This window comes from Ictalurus punctatus, chromosome 28, assembly GCF_001660625.3.
Source record: "Ictalurus punctatus breed USDA103 chromosome 28, Coco_2.0, whole genome shotgun sequence".
In the NCBI taxonomy this organism is placed as follows: domain Eukaryota; kingdom Metazoa; phylum Chordata; class Actinopteri; order Siluriformes; family Ictaluridae; genus Ictalurus; species Ictalurus punctatus.
In genome coordinates this window covers 11,166,963-11,194,386 of record NC_030443.2, presented here as the reverse complement: position 1 = coordinate 11,194,386, position 27,424 = coordinate 11,166,963, and the positions used below count along the sequence as shown (strand labels likewise).

Below are 27,424 nucleotides of genomic sequence, written 5' to 3'. Positions count from 1 at the left end.
TTATAGGTTTTTGTGGGACATTTGTGGGACTATTCAAGAAAGTGTCTATGTTTGTGCATGTATTTGTGGAATGTGTTGTGACAGTTTTAGACTGTGCTGTATGTGCTGTGTAATTGTGTATTTTGTGCTTTGTGTATTTGTGAAAAGTTTGTTACAAGTTATTTTTAATTAAACAGAATTGAATGTAGACATTAAAATAAAAAGAAACTTGACAGAGGGAAGTCATTTTGATTAGAGTGAAAAATGAGAGATGGTATGTCCTTCACATTACGTACCTTCTCTTTTGTTTCCAGAGTGCACGGATCAATTTTGTACATAAAGTTAGTCTCTGTGCTGACATAGTAGTCACCTTTGTATTTGATGACGCTCACGTTAGTGTTGTCTGTTGGCTCTACAAAGGGAAAATTGCACAATAAAATGAACTAGCTTATCTGTTCTTGACTTAGCAACATTTTGAAATTTGCAAAAACATTCTAACTCTTGGCAAATTGGCTGGGCATTGCCTGGGCACAGCCATCTTCAGGTCACCACACAGATTTTGGATTGGATTTAGGTCTGGCCTCTGGCTGGGCCATTCAAAAACCTTGATCTTGTTTTGGTGAACCCATTCCTTTGTTGATTTGGAGGTTTGCTTTGGGTCATTGTCATGCTGAAAGATGAAATTTCTCTTCATCTTAAGTTTTAGCACAAGACTTAAGGTTTTGAGCCAAAATTGACTGGTATTTTGAGCTATTCATTATTTCCTCCACCCATTCCCCATGGGGATGGTGTTCTTTTGGTGATGTGCTGTGTTTTTTGTGCCAAACATATCTTTTGGTATTATGGCCAAAAAGTTCAACATTGGCCTCATCAGAGCATTCGACATTATTCCACATGTTTTTGGAGTATGGGTGATTTTTTAAAAATGGTTTCTGTCTTGCCACCTTAACCCATAACCAAGAGATATGAAGACTTGGTTGGTCACATGTAGGGAGCAACCAGTACTTGCCAGAAATTGCTGCAATTCTTTTAAGTTTGCTATAGGCCTCTTGGCAGCCTCCCTGACCAGTTTTCTCCTTATATTCTCATCAAGTTTAGAGGAACGTCCTGTTCTTAGTAGTGTCACTGTCATGCCATATTTTCTCCACTTGTTACATTTTTTTTTGTAACTGTCTCCTGATATTTGTCAACAATGAGATCCCAAACCTGCTTTGTAAGCTCTTTTTGACCCATGACTTTTGGCCCATATTTACATAATCACAAATATTTTGTTGCAGCACTTGAAAGTTAACCACAGCATTATATTGCTAAAGGTCCTACAAATGGTATTTAAAAAATAGAAATATGATCCACAGAGGTATTAAATAATTGAAAAAAAAAATAGTTCTTTAACTGATGCTTTTGTTGGAATAACCAAGCATCTATCTGTATAATATTGTTTTGTGGGACATTATAATTCTCAGTAATTAACAGGAAAATAAGGCTCAATTTTATTTAATTGAGCCAGGCCATTAACTCTTACTATATGTGGACAGCACATTATTTTATGCTTATGCCTTGAGTTTTATAATAGCACTATGTCCCTACCATTTAAAGTTTTGGTCTTAGATCCTGTCCTGGTGTTCCCCTGTACTGCATATTTTCGTATAAATTCTGTTCTTTCAAACCGGATCCAGTAAGGTATTAAAGATTTGCATAGAAGTTTAATGACGTAAGGGAATAAAATGTAACAAAAATGTAACAAAACCAGATCTGAACTGGAACTGTGTAGTACTAAAGTACAATATCTGTACATTTTTGCATTCATAACCAGGAGACTATACTCACTCATCCTCTCAAAGAAGGACATGAAGCGCTGGAAGATATTCTTGCATGGGTCAGGGAAAGCAAGAGTGCCAAATTCGGACACCACAATTCGATTCATCTCACTGTTCTGCTTGTAGGAGTCACTGCGCAGAAAACGACTCCTATAGGTCACTTGACCATCAGCAATATGAAAGCGGTGCATCAATGCCATTCCATCAAACCAGTGATTAAATCTGAGAATAGAGAGAAAATTAAGACAGGCATAAATTGGCTATGACCAGATTTGTGTAGGGGTGTGTACATGGGTCATTCTATCTCAAGTAGTCCAATGCGGAGTGGCTTGACCATTGTTGATTTTCCTAATTTTTTGTTTTGAGTGATTACCTCTATGTATTGTCATTGCAAAACCACCACGTTCTACAGATGTACAGAATTTATCTCCAAAATTACCTGCTTGTAATTTTCTACTAATCCTGAAGACCTTGGTTAGCTTGTTCAGGTGTGTTTTATTAGAGTTGGAGCTAAACTCTTCAGGATAGTAGACCTCAAGGGCCAGATTTTAAGAACCCTGATCAATCGTGCTGGTATAGATTTACAGTTGTTATGCATGAATAGATTTTATCCAGTTGTGGAAATACAGCGTTCAGTTGGGTGTTTTACAAATGAACAGTGTCAGAAACAGAGCGGTGCTGTTGTTTCTCCTGTAATAAAAGCAGTATGTGACTTCTGAGCTGCTTTTGTACACATACCTTGTAATGTGCTCTAGAGATCAGTCTTTGTTCCAAGGAGCTAGGACCGTCCTGAGCCAAGATATTGACATTTCCCTATACAGCTGTATAAGCAATTTTTTTTGTGTGTGCGCCATGGCACAGAGATGGCCATCATAGTTAAACCAAGTTAAATAAATAAATAATAACTGGTTGTTCCCTTTCAAAGGGAACTTCGACGTTGCACTTAGCATAACAGTATGGGAGCGCCCTTGCGCGTGTGACTGGTATCTGAAGCTTGTGTAAAATCATGCCTCTACTTATAGGCCTGCCATGATCAGGTGATGTGGCAATTAAGCGCATCACATGATATATATATGGCACCTGTGAACCACGCCGCCAGCCTTATTATCTTCAGCGAGACTGCATGTCTGTTTGTGTGACAAAGACACTTCATTTCGACTATTTCTCAAAATCTCAAAACTTTTCTATCCCTTTTTAAAAAGAAAAGAGAAAGAAAGAATGAGCAAGAAAGGATTCAGGAAGTGTATTACACCTTGCTCCCGTTTCATCACGGGAGGAGACAAACATGCTTTCTGTGTGAAGTGTTTGGGCGTAGAGCATGCGACAGCAGCCCTCGAGGGGTCTGTCTGTCAGCATTGTGAACATTTCACAATTAGGCAGCTCTGCTCTCGTCTTGCTCTCTTCCCGTCTGAAGGGAGTTGGGTTTCAGAGCCTTGTGGATCTGGGCCGGCCGCTGCCGAGGCAGCCAGCCGGCTAGGGTCGTGGGTTTCTCGTATGGATTTGGAAGAGGAGACATAGACAAGCGCTGCTCTATCTCTTGCTCTGTCTTCCAGGTCTGGCTCTCCGCCTGACTTTGGAGCTTGTGTTGCGACTCCTCCATCTCCTATGGAAAGCCAAAACACTCTCGCTGACTCCAAGAAGTCGGTGGAGGGTGCCATTGCACCAAAAACTGACAGCAGCTCTCAAGCTTATAAAGAGCTGCTTGAGGTGATCAGTAGGGCAGTTGAAAAGTTGAATATAGACTGGACCGGGGAAGCGGAAGGGGCTCGTAGCAGGCTGGATGAGCGCTTCCTCTACAGTGAAAATAAATATAAATCTCCCTCACACCGCAGAAAACCCTTTTTTCCCAGCATGATGAGATATCACGCTTCTGGAGAAAACCATACACTAGCCGTGTTTATAACCCCGTGACATCTGATTATGTGACAAGTTGAAATGTGATATGCTCTATGCTGTAACAAGGTATAGCAGATTCAAATTCATGATCAGTAATGAAAAAAAGAGTAAAAAGTTAAGTAGTCAAATGTTTAAAAAAAAGAGTTGAGTGTTTATTTTTCGCTGTTGTTCCATTTTTATGTGTTAATACATTGATTCAAGTGAGTATAATGCTGATCAGTCATCTATTAGGATGGTCTGAATCCTGCACTGTGGGATAGATTGCTTTAGTCGCCACCCAAATAATGGAGGAAAAGCGGTAATATTCCATTCGAGTAAAGCTCTCGTGGAAGTAACACCGACCGTCATGCTTGTGACTTATTTTTCCTCTATATAGTTATGTTGTGCATGCTTAACTCACCTGTTTTATCTGTGTTAATTTGCTGACATTTTGAGATTGTATTTTGTTTCTGATGGTTTTTGAGTAGATGTGAGTAAGTTTTGTCGTGTGTGTGCGTGTGTGTGCACGTGCGGGTCCTCACCTTGTACGGAAAACCAGAAAAGCGCTAGCTTGTGTTTAGCCGTAATTTTAACATGTGGACATGAAAGGCATATTTTTATGTGTACTTTTATTTAAATAATGTCTTAATGTACTTTAGGTTTACTGTTTTGTACAGCTGTTTATATGTATTGTTGTATTTTTGTAATGAATTTGAGTAAAGCTCTCGTGGAAGTAACACCGACCATCATGCTCGTGACTTATTTCTCCTCTATATAGATAGGGGGATGACAATTACTCAGCCGTCATGGGGAGGAAGCGCTTGCGAGCCACCTCTTGCCATCAGTGGCAGGTAATTTAGGGAGGCCAACTTTACCCTCTAAGCCTTGTAAGGCCACCTCGGAGTTGGTGGGCAAAGCCTATGCGGCAGCAGGTCTTGCTTGTGGGTCACTGCATACAATGGTAGTGTTGCAAGCCTACCAAGTAGACCTGCTGAGTGAGCTCGATACTGAGGAGGGAATTGGGCCCGAGGCAGTGGCAGTGCTGCGCCGCGCCACAGATTTATCAGTGCTACTGTGGGGCCTGCCCTGGCCAAGGCCATCCCACGTTTTCAGCCTTCTCTGGTCAGCGAGCTGTCACAGGGCGACGGAAATCTGATGCTTTCCCTCCAATGGGATGTGGAAAAGCTAACATCACTGAAAGACCATTTGGCAGCATGGAAACTACTGCCAAAAGTGTCTCCATGGGCTCTGTCTACCATAGAAAAGGGTTACCGGGTCCAGTTCAGAGCTCGACCCCCTGGTTCAGACGTGTGCTCACCACAGTTGTCAGTACAGAGCAGAGCCCAATGTTAGCGCAGGAAGTAAATTCCCTTTTGGACAAAGGGGCCATAGAACATGTACCCCGTTCCCTGTGAGGTTTTTACAGCCGTTATGTCCTGGTCCGCAAAAAAGATGGGAGTATGCGGCCAATTTTAGATCTGCATCATCTGAACCGTACTCTTCTGACATACAAGTTCAAGATGCTGACGCTCAAACTTATCGTGCCACAGATTCAGTTCGAGGACTGGTTTGCGACGATAGATCTGAAAGATGCATATTTCCACATAGGAATATCACCCAGTCACAGGAAGTTCCTGAGGTTCGCGTTTGGAGACAACACATACCAATTTTGGGTTCTTCCCTTCGGGCTAGCTTTATCCCCTCACACCTTCACAAAGTGCAAGAATGCTGCTCTGGCTCCCTTGCGACTCCAGGGCATCCGTGTACTAAACTACCTGGACGACTGGTTAATTCTGGCATGACCCAGGGCAGTTGAAACAGTTCAACATCGAGATGTTGTTCACGCCCACATGAGGAGCTTGGGGCTCAGGTTGAACCTCAAGAAAAGTATGCTTTATCCAGTGCAGAGTACATCTTTTCTAGGGGTTATAAGGTATTCTACTACTATGAGGGCATTTCTATCCCCAACATGCATAGGATCAATCCTTTCAACTTTGAGATAAAAGCTAGGTCTGGGCATCCCCTCCAGTCTCTACGAGAGACTGTTGGGCCTTATGGCAGCAGCAGCCAATGTCATACCGTTGGGCCTATTACACATGAGACCATTTCAGTAGTGGCTGAAAAGTCATGGGTTTCATCCGAGGATGAAAGCTCTGAGAGTAACCAGTGTCACGCAGCGATGCCTACGTGCTCTGAGTATTTGAGGTGTCCGAAGATTCTAGCCTCGGGTCACACTCTAGGGGCGTCTCCTTATCGCAAGATGGTAATGACAGACGCGTCCCTCATGGGCTGGGGTGCAGTCTTAGATGGCTGTCCAGCTCACGGTCTTTAGATCGGCGCTCATCTGGAGTGGCATATAAATCGCCTATATATGAGGGCCGTATTCCTAGCACTGAAATTCTTTCTTCCTCAGTTGAGAGGCCACCATGTGCTAGTTGTGTCAGACAACACAGTGGTGGTCTCATATCAACCACCAGGGAGGGTTACGTTCACACCCCCTGTTCAGGCAGGCACAACTAATCCTTCACTGGGCAGAGGGAAAGTTCTTGTCAGTGAGCGCAATGTACATTCCGGGCAGCCGGAATGTATGGGCAGACATCCTCTCAAGGCAGGGGCTGAGGCCCAGGGGTTGGAGGCTCCATCCACAAGTGGTGGAGTCCATATGGCGGCGGTTCGGACAAGTGGAAGTGGATATGTTCGCCTCCGAGGAGACAACATACTGCCCACTGTGGTTCGCCCTCACTCCTGAGAGGCCTGTGAATTGCATCCTCGCTTCAGATAATAGAGGCTGATGGTGTGGTTCACAGGTGCCATATTATATATATAATATGTATGTATATATATATATATATATATATATATATATATATATATATATATATATATATCATGCGTTGCACTTAATTGCCACGTCACCTGATCATGGCAGGCCTATAAGTAGAGGCATGATTTTACACAAGCTTCAGATACCAGTCACATGCACGAGGGCGCTCCCATACTGTTAAGCTAAGCGCAACGTCTCGTTCCCTTCTCAGGGAACAGGGTTACATGGGTAACCCAGACGTTTTGCGATGACAATACATAGGAGGTAATCACTTAAAACAAAAAATTTGGAAAATTAACAATGGTCAAGCAACCAACTTTACAATTATTGTACCACTTGAGATGGACTGGCCCACATTCACTTACTGTGGCTGTTAAGCTGTTAACTGGTTGAAGCAATGGTAAAGGAATGCAGGCTAAATTTAGTTTTATTACTGTCTAAAGTTACTTTTCAGGTAGAAAAAAATAAAAAATAAATAAATAAATAAATAAATAAATAAAACCTTTGCACTGTGCACTAATGCTGCTAAGGGGCCAAGCCCAAACATGTTCCAGCATGACAATGCCCCTGTACAGGGGCATAAAATTTAACAAGGCCGCTAGGTACATGTCCCTATCCAGTAACTACTGAAATGTCCCCAGCAATCATTTTGATCAAACGATTCAAATATATTTATATATAAGCACTGTTGTCCATCGGTGTCTTGTGGTTTTAATTTATTTTATTTAACCAGAAAAAGTCTCACTGAGATTAAGAATCACTTTTACAAGTGCATCCTGGCCAAGACAGTAGCACAATTTGTGGTACACAAAGAGTTAACAGATCTCGTTCTCTACTACGAGTCCCGCGGTTGGCTTTGCCATTTCTTGCTAATGTGTGAGATGCTGCAGCTACATCCGGTTGAACAAAGCGACAAAGCTCTGTCAACTAGCTGTGCATCATGCAGACTACCGATATATGACGAAGACACTATACTTATGCCGATATTTCTGTTCTATGCACAAAAATATGGGACAAATCGCATCTCATATTGATTTTGTGTGTGTGTATGTGTATACTTTGACTTGTTTTAAAGTAGCTCCTAATGTCCACCTTTCTTTTTTTGGCCACCAATCTGACTCAGCATATCAGCAAATTGCCAAAATTGCCAAACACATTGCCACACACACACACACACACACACACACACACACACACACACACACACACACACACGAGTGGACATTAGGAGTTACTTTACAAGAAGTCAAAGTGTAAGTTACTTAAAATATTCTCTCAATTTCTACTGTGTAGTGTCAATTATGGTAATAATAATAATAATACCACAACAACTAAGCCACAAATGTGTTTCCTCACTGTTTATATGGCATGTAACGATTTGTTATTTTGTCAGGTCAGGTGACAGAAGTAGTCCTGCCAGGTAGTAGCTCAGACAGAGCAGGAAGAGAGGCAGGGTTACAGGTAAGATTGAACAATGACATGGTGATATGTTAGTAGTCTGACTCAGTATTGTGACAAATGTTAGGCTGTGGACTGCTTTTGTGCCGCCACCAATGTCAAAATCAAACTTATGCCCCCTTTGTATAAAGCAAGGTCCACAAAGACATGGTTTGCCAAGGTTGGAGTGGAATAAAAATCAAGTGACCTGACCTTAACCCCACTGAATACCTTTGAATTAATTGTAATGTACATTGTGCCCCAGGCCTCCTCACCCAATATCAGTGCCTGACCTACTAATGCTCTTGTGGCTGAATGGGCACAATCCTTACTAATGCTCTTGTGGCTGAATGAGCACAAATCCCCACAGCCATGCTTCAAAAGCTAGTGTAAACATTCCCAGTGTAAAAAAAATTAGGCCCAATATAAATAATAGTAAAATATGTTAAAAGCATGTCATCTAATGGCACTCATAATGACAATAACTATTATGTTAATATTTCAAACAAGGGTTCCAAAGATTTAGGTAGTTGAATAAGTAAGGTTGAAATATTATGGTCTGTGGAAAGCATGGCCTAAATATTTCAGTGACCATGAATGTGATTATGCAACTGGTTACCAATACAGAAACCAGAACCAGTTACCAATAGATAAAGAAGACTTAAACATAATTTTTAAATCATTTTTATTAGAGATTAAATTAAAAACACATAATTTTATATAAATATAAAGGCACTATAATTAATGTAAATCATTTAGAATCAAATGTATATTTACATGCTCTGTAAACTTTTAGTGTACAGTTTGTATGTAGAAAAAATGTAAATGATAGTGAACACTCATTGCTACCAAGTGAGAATGCAGTATTAAAATTGTACAAAATGGAGCTTCTTCCATTTCATTTCACCACCACATAGCACAGTGGTGAACTATCACTGATAGACATTATTTGCTGATGTTTAGCAGCATTTAAATGCACTAATAACATTTCATAAAATAGTGATATCCCAATATAATTTACCGTTTATTATAATTATGACAAGTTGACTAGTCAACAATATATTAATGTACTATTTATTAATATTACCCCAAAACTGAATAATAATAATAATAATAATAATAATAATAATAATAATAGAGCAGTACTTATATTGTTATTGATTGATTGTATATGACAAAAGCAAACAAACAATTGCTTTTGTGTATCTTCACTCACTGTTGATTTCCAAACTCAAACTTTCCAGGGCCATTGCGAAGAAGATTTCCACAGATCCATGTAGGGATTGTGCCTTTGATGGTAGTAGGGATAGGTTCTGGAGTTTCCTCCACACTCTGCACCAATGGGGCAATATCTTGAAGCCCATTATGCTCCCTGAGGGTACTTTTTTGCTTATTGTTAAAATCTGAAGAAAATTCAAATACAGACATCACAAGCTGTCAGCAAAATAGCTTTATCTGTTATGAATTAGATTTTAATCTATGTACAGAACATACAGTCATGTGAAAAAATAAGCACACCCCATGGAAGTGTTTTTGTTTGTTTGTTTGTCTTTTACATATTTGGCCAATCTTGGACATTTGATCTTTGAAATATTGCTTATTAATAAAGTTGATACTGTCACGAACCTTGAATCGGTACGGAAGCAGGAGCGGGAGGCAGGTGTAGAGCGTGGTATCGGGAAGTTCAAGAAACGTAGTCGTAAGACAGGCAAAGGTCAAGAGATAGGACGAACAACACAAATGGGGTCAGGCAGAGAGCGTAGTCGAAACTGGAAACAAGGGTCGAGGATCACGAGAAGACAAACTAACTAGAACGGCTTGGTAACGCAGAGAAAGGAGTTGACTGAACGTATACTTCGCATTGACTCTAGGTGAATGACATCCCTAAGTACTAGCGGTGAGAGTGTGTGGGTGTGATTGGTGCCAGGTGTGTCTGATCAGAACTCCGGGGATGGTGAGCGCATGCGTGCATGAGAAGTGAGTGTTGCATCTTGGGAAATTTAGTTCTGATCTGACTGAGCTGTGACAGATACACTATAAAATGAAACATAAAATTGACATTTTGTAGTAATTTCACAATTTAAATTAAGAAAAAACAGATCAGTCACATGGAAAAAAAACAAGCACACCCCTACATTTATCACATCTTCAAATCCATAAAATTTGAATCAGGTGTTCAATATTGGGTGCCAGTTATTAGAACCTGCTTAGGGAGTGAAGGTGGAACCTGTCTTATTTATACCCTTCTCATATCTAGTGTCTGGTGTTCCCTTTGCTATTGTGTGGTATCATCACGCCGAAATCTAAAGAGTTCTATAAGGCCTTCGGAAAAAAAAGGTTGTGGATGCCTATGAGTCTGGCAAGGGATTTAAAATGATCTCCAAATTATTTGAAATGCATCATTCCCCTGTAAAAAAATAATCTATAAGTGGTGCAGATTTCAAATGACTGCCAATTTGTCCAGGACTGGCTGTCCCAGCAAATTCAGCCCAAGAGCAGACCATCTGATGCAAAAAGAAGTCTCCAAGAACCCCAAAATTTCACCATAGGATCTGTTAGTTGGTCTTGCAACTGTTGGTATCAGAGTGCATGCACCTCATTCCAACTGTGAAACATGGTGTTGGAAATGTTATGGTTTGGGGTTGCTTCACTGCCTCAGGGATTGGACAGCTTGCATTCATTAATTCAACTATGAATTCTGCATCATATCAAAGAGTGCTTGAAGATAAAGTGAGGCCATCTGTCCAAAAGTTGAAGTTGAACTGAAAGTGGACTTTTCAATAGGATGATGATCCTAAGCACACTAGCAAATCCAACAAGGAATGGCTCAGAAATAAGAAATGGAGGGTTAGGGAATGGCCTAATCAAAGCCTAGATTTGTATCTTATTAAAATGCTGTGGGAGATTATTTGAAAGAGGCAGTACATGCAAGAAAACCCTCAAATATCTTGCACCTGAAATAATATTGAATGGAAGAGTGGTCAAAAATTCCAGCAAGACTGGTGGACAATTATGCAAAAAACAAGCAAAAAAAAAAACCCTACAAGAAGTTATTTCTGCTAAAGGGGGCAATACTAGTTTCTGAGGCCAAGGGTGTACTTACTTTTTCCACAGAAGAATATCTGTTGATATTTCTGTTGAATAAATGATTGAAAAGATGATCAAATGTCTGCTTGTCCAAATATGTCAAAAAAGCCAACAATTTACATTTACATTTACAGGGTGTACTTATTTTTTTACATGACTGTGCATAATATATTGTATGTATTACATCCTGTTTTAAAACAGAATATCATTCAAAAGCACAATAATAGCTTTAAGGCATGTCATCTTTTTATTCATACAACAATGTCATTACTAGTGGCCAACAACCATTTTGGAAGACAAAAGCCTTAAACCTCTTTTCCTCTCAACACACTCACTGCTGTACTATATACTATGCTGGAATATACAAATTCCTTTTATTCTATATAAACAGTAGCTGCAAATATTTTTGTGGATATTCACTATCTGAATGTAAATCTGAAACTCAAAAATCATGAAATGACCATCATCTACAAATAAAGTTATTATAAACACCAGCATTGGGAGCATGTAATAAACTATTTGAAGCTTTTGCTTGAATGCTATAAGAGAGAAATAGTTTGTATATAATGTAACCTTAGTTTTGACAGGTATAGGTCAAAGGTCTAAAAGATACATATTCTCACTCTCTATATCTAGATCAAAGGTCATGATCATAAAAATATTTATAGTTACGTTAAATCTGGATCACATACATTCGTGACACAAACGTTACCATACATGGTACGGCCATGTGTATTCCAGACACCCACACACGTTGCACACATGTTCTTTCTTTTCACATAGAATATGAAACTCTCTGAGGTAGGTCATAAAAATATATATAGTTATGTTAAATCTGGATCACATACATTCCTGACACAAACGTTACCATACCTGGTACGGCCATATGTATTCCACCCACACACGTTGCACACATGTTCTTTCTAACACTCTGTGGTAGGTCATAAAATATATATATAGTCATGTTAAATGTGGATCACATACATTCCTGACACAAACGTTACCATACCTGGTACAGCCATGTGTATTCCACCCACACACGTTGCACACATGTTCTTTCTAACACTCTGAGGTAGGTCATAAAAATATATATAGTTATGTTAAATCGGGTTCCCATCTATTCCTGACACAAACGTTACTAGTTATGTTAAATCGGGATCCCATCCATTCCTGACACAAATGTTACTATACATGGAATGGCCATGTGTATTACACACAGACATCCAAACAAAAATATGACAAACACAAACACACTTTATTTTCATATTATTTAAAAGGAATTTAAGTGTTATGTACTAAATTACCATAATTATGAACACAAGTTGTTAAGTTGACAATCATTTTTAAAATTACGTTTCTCCATTTAGATTGTCTGCAGTAGAATGCAGTCTTTTAAACCAGGAAAAATGACTGCCTTTAAGTTTTATAACAATAGTAAGTAAAATCCAGTGTGATTTACATTACAAATCTCATACGTAACGTCTCTGCAGGATTTATACACGTTAAAGCACTGAATGAAATGAGCAATATAGACAAAAAATAAACACTCTACTAAAAGTGTCTACTACTTTTATCTCTCTCATAGAACTATCCACAGTCCAAAGGCTGTGGAGCTAGAAGGCTACGTGTGCGAATGACAAAAGATTTTAAAAAATAAAATAAAAAATGTATCAATACATGAAATTAGATTACACAATGTAATTGAGGTTTACATGAATAAGCAGAAATGTAATCATGCTTATCTTTCCTATAGCACAAATGAAAAGCCCTCTCTAGATGAGCAGATTTGTCAAATGAAACTTTTTCCTTCTTATCCACTGCTATGGTAAATTAAAGAGTAGATATTCAAATTACACTGCTAAATATGACTAGCATTAGCTACGTGTAGTAGTGCAAAATAGTCCATCAAATGTATTAGCAGGTGTAGCCTATACACGAGTCCACTATTGGTCATATCACTATTGAGAACATGCCCCAAATTCATCTCTTTAGTAGAATTTAATTGTAAGTGAAATGATACTCACATTGTAATGTCCTTAGTATTTGTTCAGTCTACAGGTCCTCTAACACTCTGTTAAATGAATAAACGTAAATGTACTAAAATGTAAATTTTGTTTTAAATCAATTAATTCAGAAATTACACACAATATTAAGTTGATGTAATTATCAACATTATTATGTCAACACAACTCATCAAAATAATGTGTATAACTTTAAATATTTAATTAATTCAATAAATTAGAATTTTTATCTTGCAACCACACATTAAATTTAGATTGTAGGGGTTTGTTTTGTATAGCTCTGCTGTTAGAAAATACATGATGGTTGAATGTGAACATAAATGAGCAGAATGTAAGCTTGTGAAATAAATTAAACTTTATTGATTGCACTTTTGAGAAAATGGCATGACTTTGAATAAAAATTTACTGAAATAAATACTCTAAAACATTGATATACCCGAAGAAATGTAAAAAAAAAAAAAATAAATAAAAAAAAAAAAAAGTTTTTACATACCTTCTAAATAGGTCCCTTTAGGAGGTAAACGTTTTAAAGACGGTGTTTTATAAGAAACGCGCGTATTACATGCCTTCTAAACCTAACCCTTTAGGATGTAAAATGTTTAAAGTGCTGCTTAAAAGAATCGAGAGTTTTGTTTAAACTAGAAGACACATTTTCTGGGCGATGTCTTGTAGGCCTATACACACTGTCCTACACATGTGTTTTCCCGGGGTGACAGTTCTGTAGATAGTGTAAATTTTACATTTATAAGCTCTGGTGACAGTGTCTGAAGTGTGTGTGTATGTGGGTGTGTGGGTGTGCGTGCGTGTGTGTGGGTGTGTGAGAGAGAGAGAGAGAGAGAGAGAGAGAGAGAGAGAGAGAGAAAGAGACAGAGAGAGATAGAGTCATGTGTTTCTTGGGGGTTTGCTGACCAGAATGCTTACAGTGTGTTTATGTTAATGAATTAAGGGACGAGTCGTGTGTTTCAGGGTTTTACGATCCCTACCAATGTGTACATTGGTGGTTTAAGTGAATCTTTGTTTCTGAAATTACTTCTGTGGTAATTATCAGTTTGTGTAACTAATCTATCAGAAAATACTAGACCCGGTGACTGAATGTGGTAGATGTATTAGAATTTTGGACATGTTATGCATGTGTAGCTCCCTATGTGTATGATCTATGTGTAATCCTTCTGTCAAGAAATGAACAGACTGAGGTTTGTGAAATAATTGAACTATTTATTGGCTACGTTGTTGAGAAAAACATTGTGATGTGTAAAACATTTCTACAGTCCTTCAATGCTGTATGATGTCATTGTTCTCTTTTACTGAAAGAAAGGTCAAAACCATCGGTGTTATTCGTTGTGGAGACTGAAGTGACAATATGTCTGAAGAAAATGAAAATATGTATTACATATCCTACCTTCTAACCAGGTTATTTTAAGGGTGAAAAAAACTTTTTTAAAGACGGTGTTTTAAAAGAGTCGTGCATTTTGTTTAAACTATAAACAAGATTTCAGAAAATGGTTCGCCAACGAGGATACTTACACAGAACTATCGCTAAATACATAAGCTTTTGTCTATGCTTTGACATCCCATGTCCCAGCAGTACATTTATGACCTCTGATGACCATGTGGGTGTGTGGGGGTGTGGGTGTGTGAGAGAGAGAGACACAGGTGTTCTTTTGGGGGTTTTGCTGACCAGAATTCGTACAAATGTGTTTGTTAATGAATTAAAGGGAGTCGTGTGTCTCAGTGTTAAAATAATGGTTAAGATGTCGTAGTTAAAACACAGAAGAAACTCTGCAATTATCTGTTACAATGTCTGCTCCGAGAAATCCTAATACCCTTAGATGATTGCTGTGTATTCACCAACAAGAGGACCTGTTGAAATGAGAGAGGACCTGACTTTTGCTCCAAAAAAAAAAAAAAAAACCAAGAGGTTAGTTTGACAATTTATTAATTAAGGTAATGTAAAGACGTTGTTGTTTAACCCTGAGCAGGGCGTCAACAACTCCAAAGATCGTGTCTTAAGTCCGAGGGTTTAGTTAGGAGGTAGAAAAACATTTAAAGATGATGTTTTAAAAGAAACAAGTGTTTCATCCTTAATGGTAAAAAAGAAAAATGGTTGTACTCCAATATAAAATAAAACGGCGGAGACACACTGAGTACATTTCTGTTCCACAGTCTATAAGGATCCCCAAACTTCATGCAGTGTGAAAAATATATACACCCTCCGTGACTACGTTACTTAAGGTTTAAACATTTTAATTTTGTGATGGCAGCAAGACAAAACGGTTGTGCATTTGGTATCTGGTGATTTTAGAATTAGGCCTCAAATGTCAAATATGTTTTGTGTGTGGTTTTGTCAGGCAAAGATCACGATGGTATGGAAAGAGTATACAAGAGTAATTGGGGTGATCTACTGCTTAGGACTTGTACAGTACTTCAACTCGGGAACGTCCCACCATGGCATTCAGAGGGGCATTATCTAAGGTACACGTATATATAATATAGATCAGATCACCAGTCTGTCTTTACCCAGGGTTCGGGGGGGGGGGGGGGGGGGGGGGGTAACGGTTGGGGGGGGGGGGGGGGGGGGGTGTGACGAACCATTGTTGGCGAACCATTTTCTGAAATCTTGTTTATAGTTTAACCAAAATGCACGACTCTTTTAAAACACCGTCTTTAAAAAAGGTTTTTTCACCCTTAAAATAACCTGGTTAGAAGGTAGGATATGTAATACATATTTTCATTTTCTTCAGACATATTGTCACTTAAGTCTCCACAACGAATAACACCGATAGTTTTGACCTTTCTCTCAGTAAAAGAGAACAACGACATCATATAGCGTTGAAGGACTGTAGAAATGTTTTACACATCACAATGTTTTTCTTAACAACGTAGCCAATAAATAGTTCAATTATTTCACAAACCTCAGTCTGTTCATTTCTTGACAGAAGGATTACACATAGATCATACACATAGGGAGCTACACATGCATAACATGTCCAAAATTCTAATACATCTACCACATTCAGTCACCGGGTCTAGTATTTTCTGATAGATTAGTTACACAAACTGATAATTACCACAGAAGTAATTTCAGAAACAAAGATTCACTTAAACCACAAATGTACACATTGGTAGGGATCATAAAACCCTGAAACATATGACTCGTCCCTTAATTCATTAACATAAACACACTGTAAGCATTCGGGGCAGCAAACCCCCAAGAAACACATGACTCTCTCTCTCTCTCTCTGTCTCTTTCTTTCTCTCTCTCTCTCTCTCTCTCTCTCTCTCTCTAACACACCCACACACACGCACGCACACCCACACACCCACATACACACACACTTCAGACACTGTCACCAGAGCTTATAAATGTAAAATTTACACTATCTACAGAACTGTCACCCCGGGAAAACACATGTGTAGGACAGTGTGTATAGGCCTACAAGACATCGCCCGGAAAATGTGTCTTCTAGTTTAAACAAAACTCTCGATTCTTTTAAGTAGCACTTTAAACATTTTACATCCTAAAGGGTTAGGTTCAGAAGGCATGTAATACGCGCGTTTCTTATAAAACACCGTCTTTAAAACGTTTACCTCCTAAAGGGACCTATTTAGAAGGTATGTAAAAACTTTTTTTTTTTTTTTTTTTTTTTTTACATTTCTTCGGGTATATCAATGTTTTAGAGTATTTATTTCAGTAAATTTTTATTCAAAGTCATGCCATTTTCTCAAAAGTGCAATCAATAAAGTTTAATTTATTTCACAAGCTTACATTCTGCTCATTTATGTTCACATTCGACCATCATGTATTTTCTAACAGCAGAGCTATACAAAACAAACCCCTACAATCTAAATTTAATGTGTGGTTGCAAGTTAAAAATTCTAATTTATTGAATTAATTAAATATTTAAAGTTGTACACATTATTTTGATGAGTTGTGTTGACATAATAATGTTGATAATTACATCAACTTAATATTGTGTGTAATTTCTGAATTAATTGATTTAAAACAAAATTTACATTTTAGTACATTTACATTTATTCATTTAACAGAGTGTTAGAGGACCTGTAGACTGAACAAATACTAAGGACATTACAATGTGAGTATCATTTCACTTACAATTAAATTCTACTAAAGAGATGAATTTGGGGCATGTTCTCAATAGTGATATGACCAATAGTGGACTCGTGTATAGGCTACACCTGCTAATACATTTGATGGACTATTTTGCACTACTACACGTAGCTAATGCTAGTCATATTTAGCAGTGTAATTTGAATATCTACTCTTTAATTTACCATAGCAGTGGATAAGAAGGAAAAAGTTTCATTTGACAAATCTGCTCATCTAGAGAGGGCTTTTCATTTGTGCTATAGGAAAGATAAGCATGATTACATTTCTGCTTATTCATGTAAACCTCAACTACATTGTGTAATCTAATTTCATGTATTGATACATTTTTTATTTTATTTTTTAAAATCTTTTGTCATTCGCACACGTAGCCTTCTAGCTCCACAGCCTTTGGACTGTGGATAGTTCTATGAGAGAGATAAAAGTAGTAGACACTTTTAGTAGAGTGTTTATTTTTTGTCTATATTGCTCATTTCATTCAGTGCTTTAACATGTATAAATACTGCAGAGACGTTACGTATGAGATTTGTAATGTAAATCACACTGGATTTTACTTACTATTGTTATAAAACTTAAAGGCAGTCATTTTTCCTGGTTTAAAAGACTGCATTCTACTGCAGACAATCTAAATGGAGAAACGTAATTTTAAAAATGATTGTCAACTTAACAACTTGTGTTCATAATTATGGTAATTTAGTACATAACACTTAAATTCCTTTTAAATAATATGAAAATAAAGTGTGTTTGTGTTTGTCATATTTTTGTTTGGATGTCTGTGTGTAATACACATGGCCATTCCATGTATAGTAACATTTGTGTCAGGAATGGATGGGATCCCGATTTAACATAACTAGTAATGTTTGTGTCAGGAATAGATGGGAACCCGATTTAACATAACTATATATATTTTTATGACCTACCTCAGAGTGTTAGAAAGAACATGTGTGCAACGTGTGTGGATGGAATACACATGGCCATACCAGGTATGGTAACATTTGTGTCACGAATGTATGTGATCCAGATTTAACATAACTATATATATTTTTATGACCTACCTCGGAGAGTTTCATATTCTATGTGAAAAGAAAGAACATGTGTGCAACGTGTGTGAGTGTCTGGAATACACATGGCCGTACCATGTATAGTAACGTTTGTGTCACGAATGTATGTGATCCAGATTTAACGTAACTATAAATATTTTTATGATCATGACCTTTGATCTAGATATAGAGAGTGAGAATATGTATCTTTTTGACCTTTGACCTATACCTGTCAAAACTAAGGTTACATTATATACAAACTATTTCTCTCTGCTATACACTCACAATCCACTTTAATAGGAACACATGTACAGCTGCTCATTTATCCAGTTATCCATTCAGCCAATCATGTGGAAGCAGCACAATGCATAAAATCATGCAGATACAGCTCATGAGTATGAGATAGTCTCTAAGCTTCAGTTAAACTCTAGAGACTGTTGTGTGTGAAATTTCCAGGAGATCAGCAATTTCTGAAATACTCAAACCAGCCCATCTGGCACAAATAACCATGCCACAGTTAAAGTCACAGAGATCACACTTTTTCCACATTCTGGTGTTTGATATGAGCATTAACTCTGAGAATGAATGGACAGAGGTTTGCATTCAAATGCAGGTATATTGGCAAAGCAGACAAATCCAAAGATCAGACACAAAGTCAAAACTTGCAAAGATTAAGGTGATCAACAAACAGACTAGACCATGGGTGTCAAATCCTGACTAAATCTGTTTCATCGGTTGATGTTGACATTCAATAGAATATCAGGTGTGGATTCTGCTTGGTTGGAATGAAAACCTTCTCCCACAATGGCTCTTTCAGGATAAGATTGGACACCCCTGGACTAGACCCTAGTTTAAAAGCAAACTCAATAACTTAGACAATGTCAAAATACAATACTGTGCACTCAAAGATAGTAACAATGATGTCAAAGTTCAAAAAGCCAAATTTAGAAGCACAGTGAATGCTTATGTGTGTGATTGGCTCCTATAAGCACATGTGTGATTTGCCTTAGCCTTCAGACCCAAATTAATCCATTTTAGTAATATTGTGTGGAACAAGTTGAACTTTACGCAAGTGCAAAGCAATTTTTCTCTGTGTGGTGAGATGGTGCAAACTGTGCACATCAAATAATGTAAAACAGACTCGCATGAGTGATTCCACCCTCATCATTGCTGATTTGACCACAGCTGACGCATCAATAGCCACATTTTTAAAACACACACACACACACACACACACACACACACACACACACACACACACACACACACAGAGAGAGATATATATCTGTAGAGAGAGAGAGGAGTGGAACATATGTCAAAAGTGACTTAATCTTACCTATTGGATGAGGCTTTCCATGAGACATGGTGAAAGGTGATGTGCTGCCGATGGCAGAGCGGGAAATGTGGAAATAGTTGCGTTGGGCTGTGGAGGAAAATCAAGTACTGTGTTTTACTTTAGAAATGAGATCATTATATTCAAACACCAATTTATTTGTGCAGCTGGGATATTAAGTGAAATTGCGTAAAATGTTTTATTTGATATTTAATATAATGCTCTGTTGTGTTCTCTATGTAAAACTGTTCTATTTGGCTTGCATGCTGATGTAAATGCTTAATCAGGATGGTAAAAAGTTTTTGCCAACTCATGGCATTAGCATCTCTAACACATCCCCACCCAGATACCATGTAGGGGTTCTATCACTGCCTACTGATTTTAGGGTAAATCATAGTATATTTGGTCAGATAAACAGTTTTGATGGGAAAAGGAATAAATATTTTTTAAATAAAAATAACACCAGATTATATTTAAAACATGATCATAAGTGTTTTATTTTACTGTTCTTTAAGCATGGAAAGTGTATTGAATTTGAAAGTTTATGGAATATTGCACTCTTGCTTTTAATATGCTTAAACATATCTGCTTATTTTAACTGCCAATAAAACAATAAAAAAGAAAAGCACTGTAGAGAACAATAAGGGTACCGTAATGTAACTGTAATATTATCTGAAAACATTGGTTTGAATGACTGTGTCATGTAATGCAAAAATGTAAAGGTGGCAAAAATAAAATAAAAAAAAACACTGACCATTACTTTGCTAAGAACAAAGAAACGTGGAGTTTAAATACACAAACTGAAACACACAAAATGGTAAATGGAAACAGGTGTGAGCAATTAGGACAAATGAGGGAGACACCAACAGGACATGGGTGACAGGACATAAAGAAAACAAAACAAGAAGGAAAGGAGGGCATAGAGATCCATCCAGAGGTCGATGAGGTGGCCTCTCCAGCCAGAGGCCAACAGGGCGGTCTCCCCTGTAGAGCTACCTCCAGAGGCGGATGAGGTCGCCTACCCAACTAAGCTCTAGCTAGAGGCCGTCAGGGAGGCCTGCCATGCCCTGTTCCTGACTGAGGCAGACGGCGTGGCCTCCCACATCTTGAAATATGTCACATCCTGACATGAAATAAGTATAATGTTACTATATACTATAGATGTATTTATGTTATGTTATATGTTTATTCCAATCATATGAAAGTAGGGTTTCTGTCACTGCCTACTGATTTTAAGGTAAATCATAATATATTTGGTCAGATTAACAATTTTGATGGGAAAAAATGGATAGTAACCACAGATTATATTTAATACATAAGAACTTTTCTTCTTTGTCGGCTCCCCTGTTATGCAGTCCATTTTACGCCCTCTTCTTTTTTCACTTTATATGCTCCCCTTGGATGTTATTAAAAAAAAAAGTTTAAGATCTCCTACCACTGCTATGCCGATAATACACAATTTTATCTACCATTAAAACTGACAGTAGTTATACTTTGGAACTGCTTTGCGACTGTTTTGAGGAGATTAAATGTTGGATGGCAAATCATTTTCTGCATTTAAACAAAAGTGAAATTCTGATTTAAGGCCCCTCCAAGTCTCCATCTGCTTTTAATTTAGGTTCTCTTTCTGTTGGTGTTCAACCACATGTAAGTAATTTTGGGGTTAAATTTGATTTATCACTAAATTTTGAGAAACAAATCAGTACAGTGGTAAAGGGCAGTTTCTTTCACATGAGTTCGGTTATGAAATTAGAACAGTTTCTGCCCCCAAAAGATTTGGAGACTGAATCCATTCATAATATCACGTCTGGACTACTGTAATTCCCTATACTGTGGCCTGCCTCAAACTTCGATCTCTAGCTGGCAAATTGTCCAAAATGCAGCAGCGAGACTTCTTGAATGCACAAAAAAGAGGCATCACATTTCTCACATTCTAGTGACTTTACATTGGCTTCCTGTAAAGTTTAGAATCGATTTTAAAATTGCTGTTTTTGTGTACAAGGTTTTATCTGTGTCACACCAAAATCCATTAGTGACCTTCTGATTCCTTACTCTCCTCAAAGAGCACATAAGTCATGTAATCAGTTTCTCTTAACTGTCTCCCATTGTCGCTGTAAATCTAAGGATGGCAGGGCCTTCTCTGCTGCAGCACCTAAACTTTTGAACAGTCTGCCCTTAAATGTGAGGTATTCTCCTCTCATTAAGATTAGTTTAAGGGTTTTATGTTGAAGTTTTATGATTGCATTCTGTTTAATGTGTTTATATTGTTACACTGCATATAGCAAGCATATTTTGTTTTCTTTTAATGCTTTCTTTTTATATGCTCAACATTTTATTGTACAGCACTTTGGTGAAATTCTCACTGCTTTTAATTGTGCTCTAGAAATAAATTTTGACCTGACATAATTGTGATCATATTTAATGATCACAAGCTTATTATTTTACTGTTCTATTAGCAGGGAAAGTGTACTGAATTCACAGGCTTATGGAATACTGTACCCTTGCTTAAATAAATGTTTATATGCTTAAACATATAATCTTATACCATGGTCTGTCTGAATACTCGATTCTGATTGACTGGAAGGTATGCATTCAAACTATATAATGCACAGGTAATTCTAGACACCACCCAACCCTTTATTTAACTATAAAATGACATACATTACTGACAGACCCAGCAAGTGTTGTCTGTTACCTCTGTGGGCAAATGAGGACATAGTCACTGACACTAGAACAGAGACACATACTGTATGCATGTGAACTCTGATTTCATTACATAAAATTAAAAGCTACAAACATGTTTGATATCCTGTAGACAGGAGAACAAAGAAGTAATCAAAAATAAACAGCAAAAGTAAAGATCAGACTTACCCATCATGGCTATTTCTAACTATTTTCACCAAAACTGAAACAGCAAAAAGAAAAGAGCAACTGTAATCCAGATGCTTTTGCTTTGCACTGGAGCAGGAATGCAATCTTTGGTCGACTTATGTAAACATGCTTGTAACTGGGCCAGGCTACTTCCTGGTAATAAAAATAAACATGCCTAAACCCTTTAGAGCAGGGTTTCACATTTCCCCAGAAGTATTTATATTAAATCACCTAACATTGAATTGACTCAAAAATATCTTTAGAACTTGACCTTGGAGTAAAGCAAGCTTGAGCTCAGTAAACTATAATTATTAAAATAAAGTGTGAATTTTGATTGATATCACTGTTCCTATATCAATCACCACTGACAGGTATCAGAACCTTGACATCATTAACTATATGGTTTAAATGACATGTATTCATATGACATACTTTGTTTGTTTGTTTGTTTGTTTGTTGTGTTTTTTATTAAAACTCAGGTTTTTGTGATGTAAAAATGTCTCATAATTTATGCCAGATCTTTTTCCACTTTTATTTTGATACAGTGCCCAACAAAATTCAATTGACAAAAGGCACATTGTAGGGAGGGGGAAACCCCCACTAACCTGGTTGCATAGGTGTGCACACTTAACTTTATTAATGCACCTTTTGCTGTAATGTAGCACTCAGTCTTTTTGGGTAGTTTTATTCCACTCTTCCTTGCAAAAATGCTCCAGATCTATCAAAATATGAGGGGATCTCCTGTGCACAGCTCTCTTCAAGTCATTCCACAGGTTTTCAATAGGATTTAGATCTGGACTCTGACTGGGCCATTTCAAAACATTGATCTTCTTCTTGTGAAGCCATTGTTTGGTTGAGCTGGATTTGTGTTTTGGGTTGTTATCGTTCTGGAGTGTGACATTTCATCATCTTCAGCTGTGTAACCAAAGCCTGCAGTTATTGTACCAAAATAGATGAGTATTTAGAGCTATCCATTATTCCCTCTGTCTTGAATAGAACCCCAGTCCCCACTGAAGAGAAGCAGACCTATAGCACCATGCTTCACTGAGTTCTTTGAGTGACAAGCTGTTTCTGCACCATTGTTTAGAATTATGCCAACACTAATTCTACCTTCTTCTCAGACTATAACACATTTTACCACAATTAGGTCTTGGTTGTTGTTGATTTTTTTTTCATGATAAAGGGCTTCTATCTAACCACTATTCCTTGTAGACCAGACACGTGAAGAATAGAATAGATTGTTGTCACATGCAGGGAGTGACCAGTACTTGACATTTATTCTTGCAGCTGCTTTAATGTTGCTAAAGATGTCTTGGCAGCCTCCCTGATCAGTTTTCTATTTGTCCTTTAGTCAATTTTGGAGGGACGTCCTATTCTTGGTAACATCTCTGTGGTGCCCCATTTGCTCCATTTGTTGATGATGGACTTCATGGTGTCCCATAGAATATCTAATGTTTTGGAAATTCTTTTGTACCCCTCTACTGATTGATACCTTTCGACAGTGAGCTCTCGTACATGCTTTGTAAGCCGTGAACAATCTCCTCAGCCATCGGATGAAATCAAGAAGATGTCAAGAAAATCTTACAGAAACAGCAGGTCTTTATTTTGGGTTAATCAGAATCACTTCAGTGATGACAGGTTTATGATAATTACTTTTGTACATGAGTTTGAATGTGATCGGTTCATTCTGAGCATAGTCATATGCCCCATTATTATTATTTTTTTCTTTTCTTTTAAAAAAATTTTTCTAAATGTTTGTTTATTTGAATTTTGTTGTTTGCTATATCACATTAAAGGTGGAAAAAACACGATTTATCTTGGTTTCTTTTTAACCTTTTATATCCACTGTAGCTTTTATTGATTGCTTAAATTTAAGTTGATTATTTTTCTAGGACAGCATATACCCCAGTATGATTTATTTATTAGTCAATGTTGTCACGTCGTGAGACGTAAGGGAGATTAGGACAGACGCAAGTGCAGTTAACAGTTTTATTAAAGGAGACAAAGGCAGACAAATCCATATCGTAATCCAAATTGTAGTCAAGACAGGCAAAGGGTCAGGCGAACGGTAAACAGGCATAAATGGGGCAAAGCAGGAATCAAGGTCACGGTCACAGAAAACAGGGTCAAGACACAAAACAAAAGACATGAACTATGACTATGAACTGGGAGTGGAAAAACCAGCGTGGACTAAATAAACTAATCTAACGTGAAACTAACTATATAACTATATCTATCAAGGAACATAACTTAACTAATCTAATGTATCTAATACTCCGCACCGTGTACTGGGGGGTATGGTATATATATCAAACATAATCAGCGCTAAGCGTTGGCAGATGAAAACAATAAAGCCACACCCCGAACAACAACCAATAACAGAACAGGGAGGAGACAGAACAAAACCAAAACAAACGCACATGTCCATGGTAAACAATGTCACGGTTGTCAACATTCGAAGAGCGGGCACTCGCGCACCTTGCTTGTGCACGCACGTGCCCTCATGCTCTCCAGCGCGCTGCCTAAAGGGGAAACTGTGACATAACACACACCCCCCCCCCCCCCCGCCAGGCGCTCCTCCTGGAGAGCCATTAACATCCATCTCCATTGGCGGTCCCGGCCCCCTGGGCAAAATGTCCCCAGCTGAACCAGGAGACTGTGCGGCGTCCTCAGCGGAACAAAAAAGCAGAGCGACGTCCTCAGCGAAACAGAAAAGCATGGTGGCATCCTCAGTGGAACAGGTAAGCTGAGCGATGTCCTCAGCAGAACAGAAAAGCAGAGCGATGTTCTCAGTGGAAGAGGTAAGCAGAGTGACGTCCTCCTTGGACCAGGAAAGCAGAGCGACGTCCTCCTCGGAACAGGAAAGCAGAGCGACGTCCTCATCGGAACAGGAATGCACAGCGTGGTCCTCAGTGGAACAGGAAACTAGAGCGACATCCTCCGTGGAACAGGAAAGCAGAGCGACGTCCTCAGCGGAGCAAGAAAGCAGAGCAACGTCCTCATCGGAACAGGTTAGCTGAGCGACGTTCTCATCAGAACAGGAATGCACAGCGTGGTCCTCAGTGGAACAGGAAAGCAGAGCGACGTCCTCAGCGGAACAGGAAATCAGAGTGCCATCCTCAGTGGAACAGGAAAGTAGAGCGACATCCTCCGTGGAACAGGAAAGCAGAGCGATGTCCTCAGCGTAGCAGGAAAGCAGAGCGATGTCCTCAGCGGAGCAGGAAAGCAGAGCAATGTCCTCAGTGGAACAGGTTAGCTGAGCGACGTTCTCAGTGGACTCTGCAGGCTGAACTTGGTTGGCTGTGTTAGCAGATTCAGGCATGAGCAGGACTTGGTTGGTTGTATCTACAGACTCGCGTGAGGATAACATGGCTGGTCATGTCAGCAGACTTGGACGTGAGCAGAGCTAGATTGTCCATGTCAACAGACTCGAGCGTGAGCAGAACCTGGTTTTTACTGACTTTGGCACCGACCTGGGACAGGAACTTGGTGTGAGCAGGGCCTAGGTTGGCCGTGTCTTCGATCTGGGACAGGAACTTGGTGTGAGCAGAGCTTGGGTTGGCCGTCTCTTTGACCTGGGACAGGATCTTGGTGTGAGCAGAGCTTGGGTTGGTCGTTTCCTTGACCTGGGACAGTAACTTGGCATTACAGTGGACCTCTGAAGCTGAGACCTCCTCATGGGTCTCAGGCTGTAACTCTGGGGCTGAGGTCACCATGTTGACCTCTGGCTGGGGCTCTGAGGTCATCACGTTGACCTCTGGCCAAAGCTCAGCGGGTAAGACCATCTCATGGGTCCCAGGTTCGAGCTCGGGTTCTGAGGTCGTCATGTTGACCTCTGGCTGGAGCTCAGGTGCTGAGACCTCCTCATGGGCTCAAGCTGGAGCTCTGAGGTCGCCACATTGACCTCTGGTTGGAGCTTGGCAGGTGAGACCTCCTCATGGGTCTCAGACTGCAACTCTGGGGTTGAGGTCACCATGTTGACCTCTGGCTGGAGCTCGGCAGGTGAGACCACCTCATGGGTCTCAGGTTCAAGCTCTGGTTGTGAGGTCACCATGTTGGCCTCTAGCAGGAGCTCTGTCGTTGAAACCTCCTTGTGAGTCTCAAGATGGAGCTCTGAGGTTGCCACATTGACCTCTGGTTGGAGCTCAGGTGCTGAGACCCCCTCATGGGTCTCAAGCTGGAGCTTTGAGGTCGCCACATTGACCTCTGGTTGGAGCTTGGCAGGTGAGACCTCCTCACGGGTCTAAGACTGCAACTTTGGGGTTGAGGTCACCATGTTGACCTCTGGCTGGAGCTCGGCAGGTGAGACCACCTCATGGGTCTCAGGTTAGAACTCTGGTTGTGAGGTCGCCATGTTGGCCTCTAGCAAGAGCTCTGTCATTGAAACCTCCTTGTGGGTCTCAAGCTGGAGCTCTGAGGTCACCACACTGACCTCTGGCTGGGGCTCGGCAGGTGAGACCACCTCATGTGTCTCAGGTTCGAGCTCTGGTTCTGAGATCACCACGTTGACCTCTGGCTGTAGTTCCCCAAGGGCTTTCCTATGTAGATGCTTGTGCTGATGCTAGCTGCTCTTGAAGCATTCCTTAGAGCAGAAAAATGCTTCCTGGAGACCTAGCTTCTTGCAGGTAACACATTGTAGCTGAGTCTCTTTCCCGCAGCCCTCAGTAATGCATTTCAGAGAAACCTCCCCCATATTGGCCGGAACCTGAAGCGGAACTGTGGAGGCTGCCCTGTCAATCCCCTCATAATAGATGTGGAATTGCAGGTCAGCCTGGGGCATTCCATTAACTTTCCACCCCAGTAAATCTAGACCGTGTAGCTGCCCTGGCTGCGTGAACTCCTCCATAAAAAGTTCCACAAACTGAGTGACATCATTGAGGGCGGTGGACCCTGTAACTACCAGCTGCTCCGCCCAGTCATGGGCTGGGCCGCAAAACCGGGACACTAAGAATCCAAGCCACTGTTTCTTGTAAGGCTTTGGATACGCCAGGCTACAGAGGTATATCTGGCAGTG

The 27,424-nt window shown here is 39.4% G+C and overlaps 1 protein-coding gene across 3 annotated transcripts in view; it reads right to left on the bottom strand.

The window, feature by feature from the left end:
• LOC108260373 (carotenoid-cleaving dioxygenase, mitochondrial) overlaps positions 1-22,531 on the bottom strand; it is a 32,585-nt gene extending 10,054 nt beyond the window's left edge. The window contains exons 1-6 of one of the 3 annotated variants that reach the window (XM_053677148.1): positions 22,411-22,477; positions 19,543-19,629; positions 11,036-11,066; positions 9,149-9,335; positions 1,807-2,018; positions 276-391 (exon numbers count right to left, since the gene is read on the bottom strand). In XM_053677148.1, coding sequence (XP_053533123.1) covers positions 276-391; positions 1,807-1,996 — 306 coding nt within the window. In that variant the 5' untranslated portion in view covers positions 1,997-2,018; positions 9,149-9,335; positions 11,036-11,066; positions 19,543-19,629; positions 22,411-22,477. Of the gene's footprint in view, positions 1-275; positions 392-1,806; positions 2,019-9,148; positions 9,336-11,035; positions 11,067-19,542; positions 19,630-22,410 lie in introns of all 3 variants that reach the window. The other 2 variants (XM_017460623.3, XM_053677149.1) reach the window with 2 other exon arrangements.
• Positions 22,532-27,424: the final 4,893 nt, after the last annotated feature.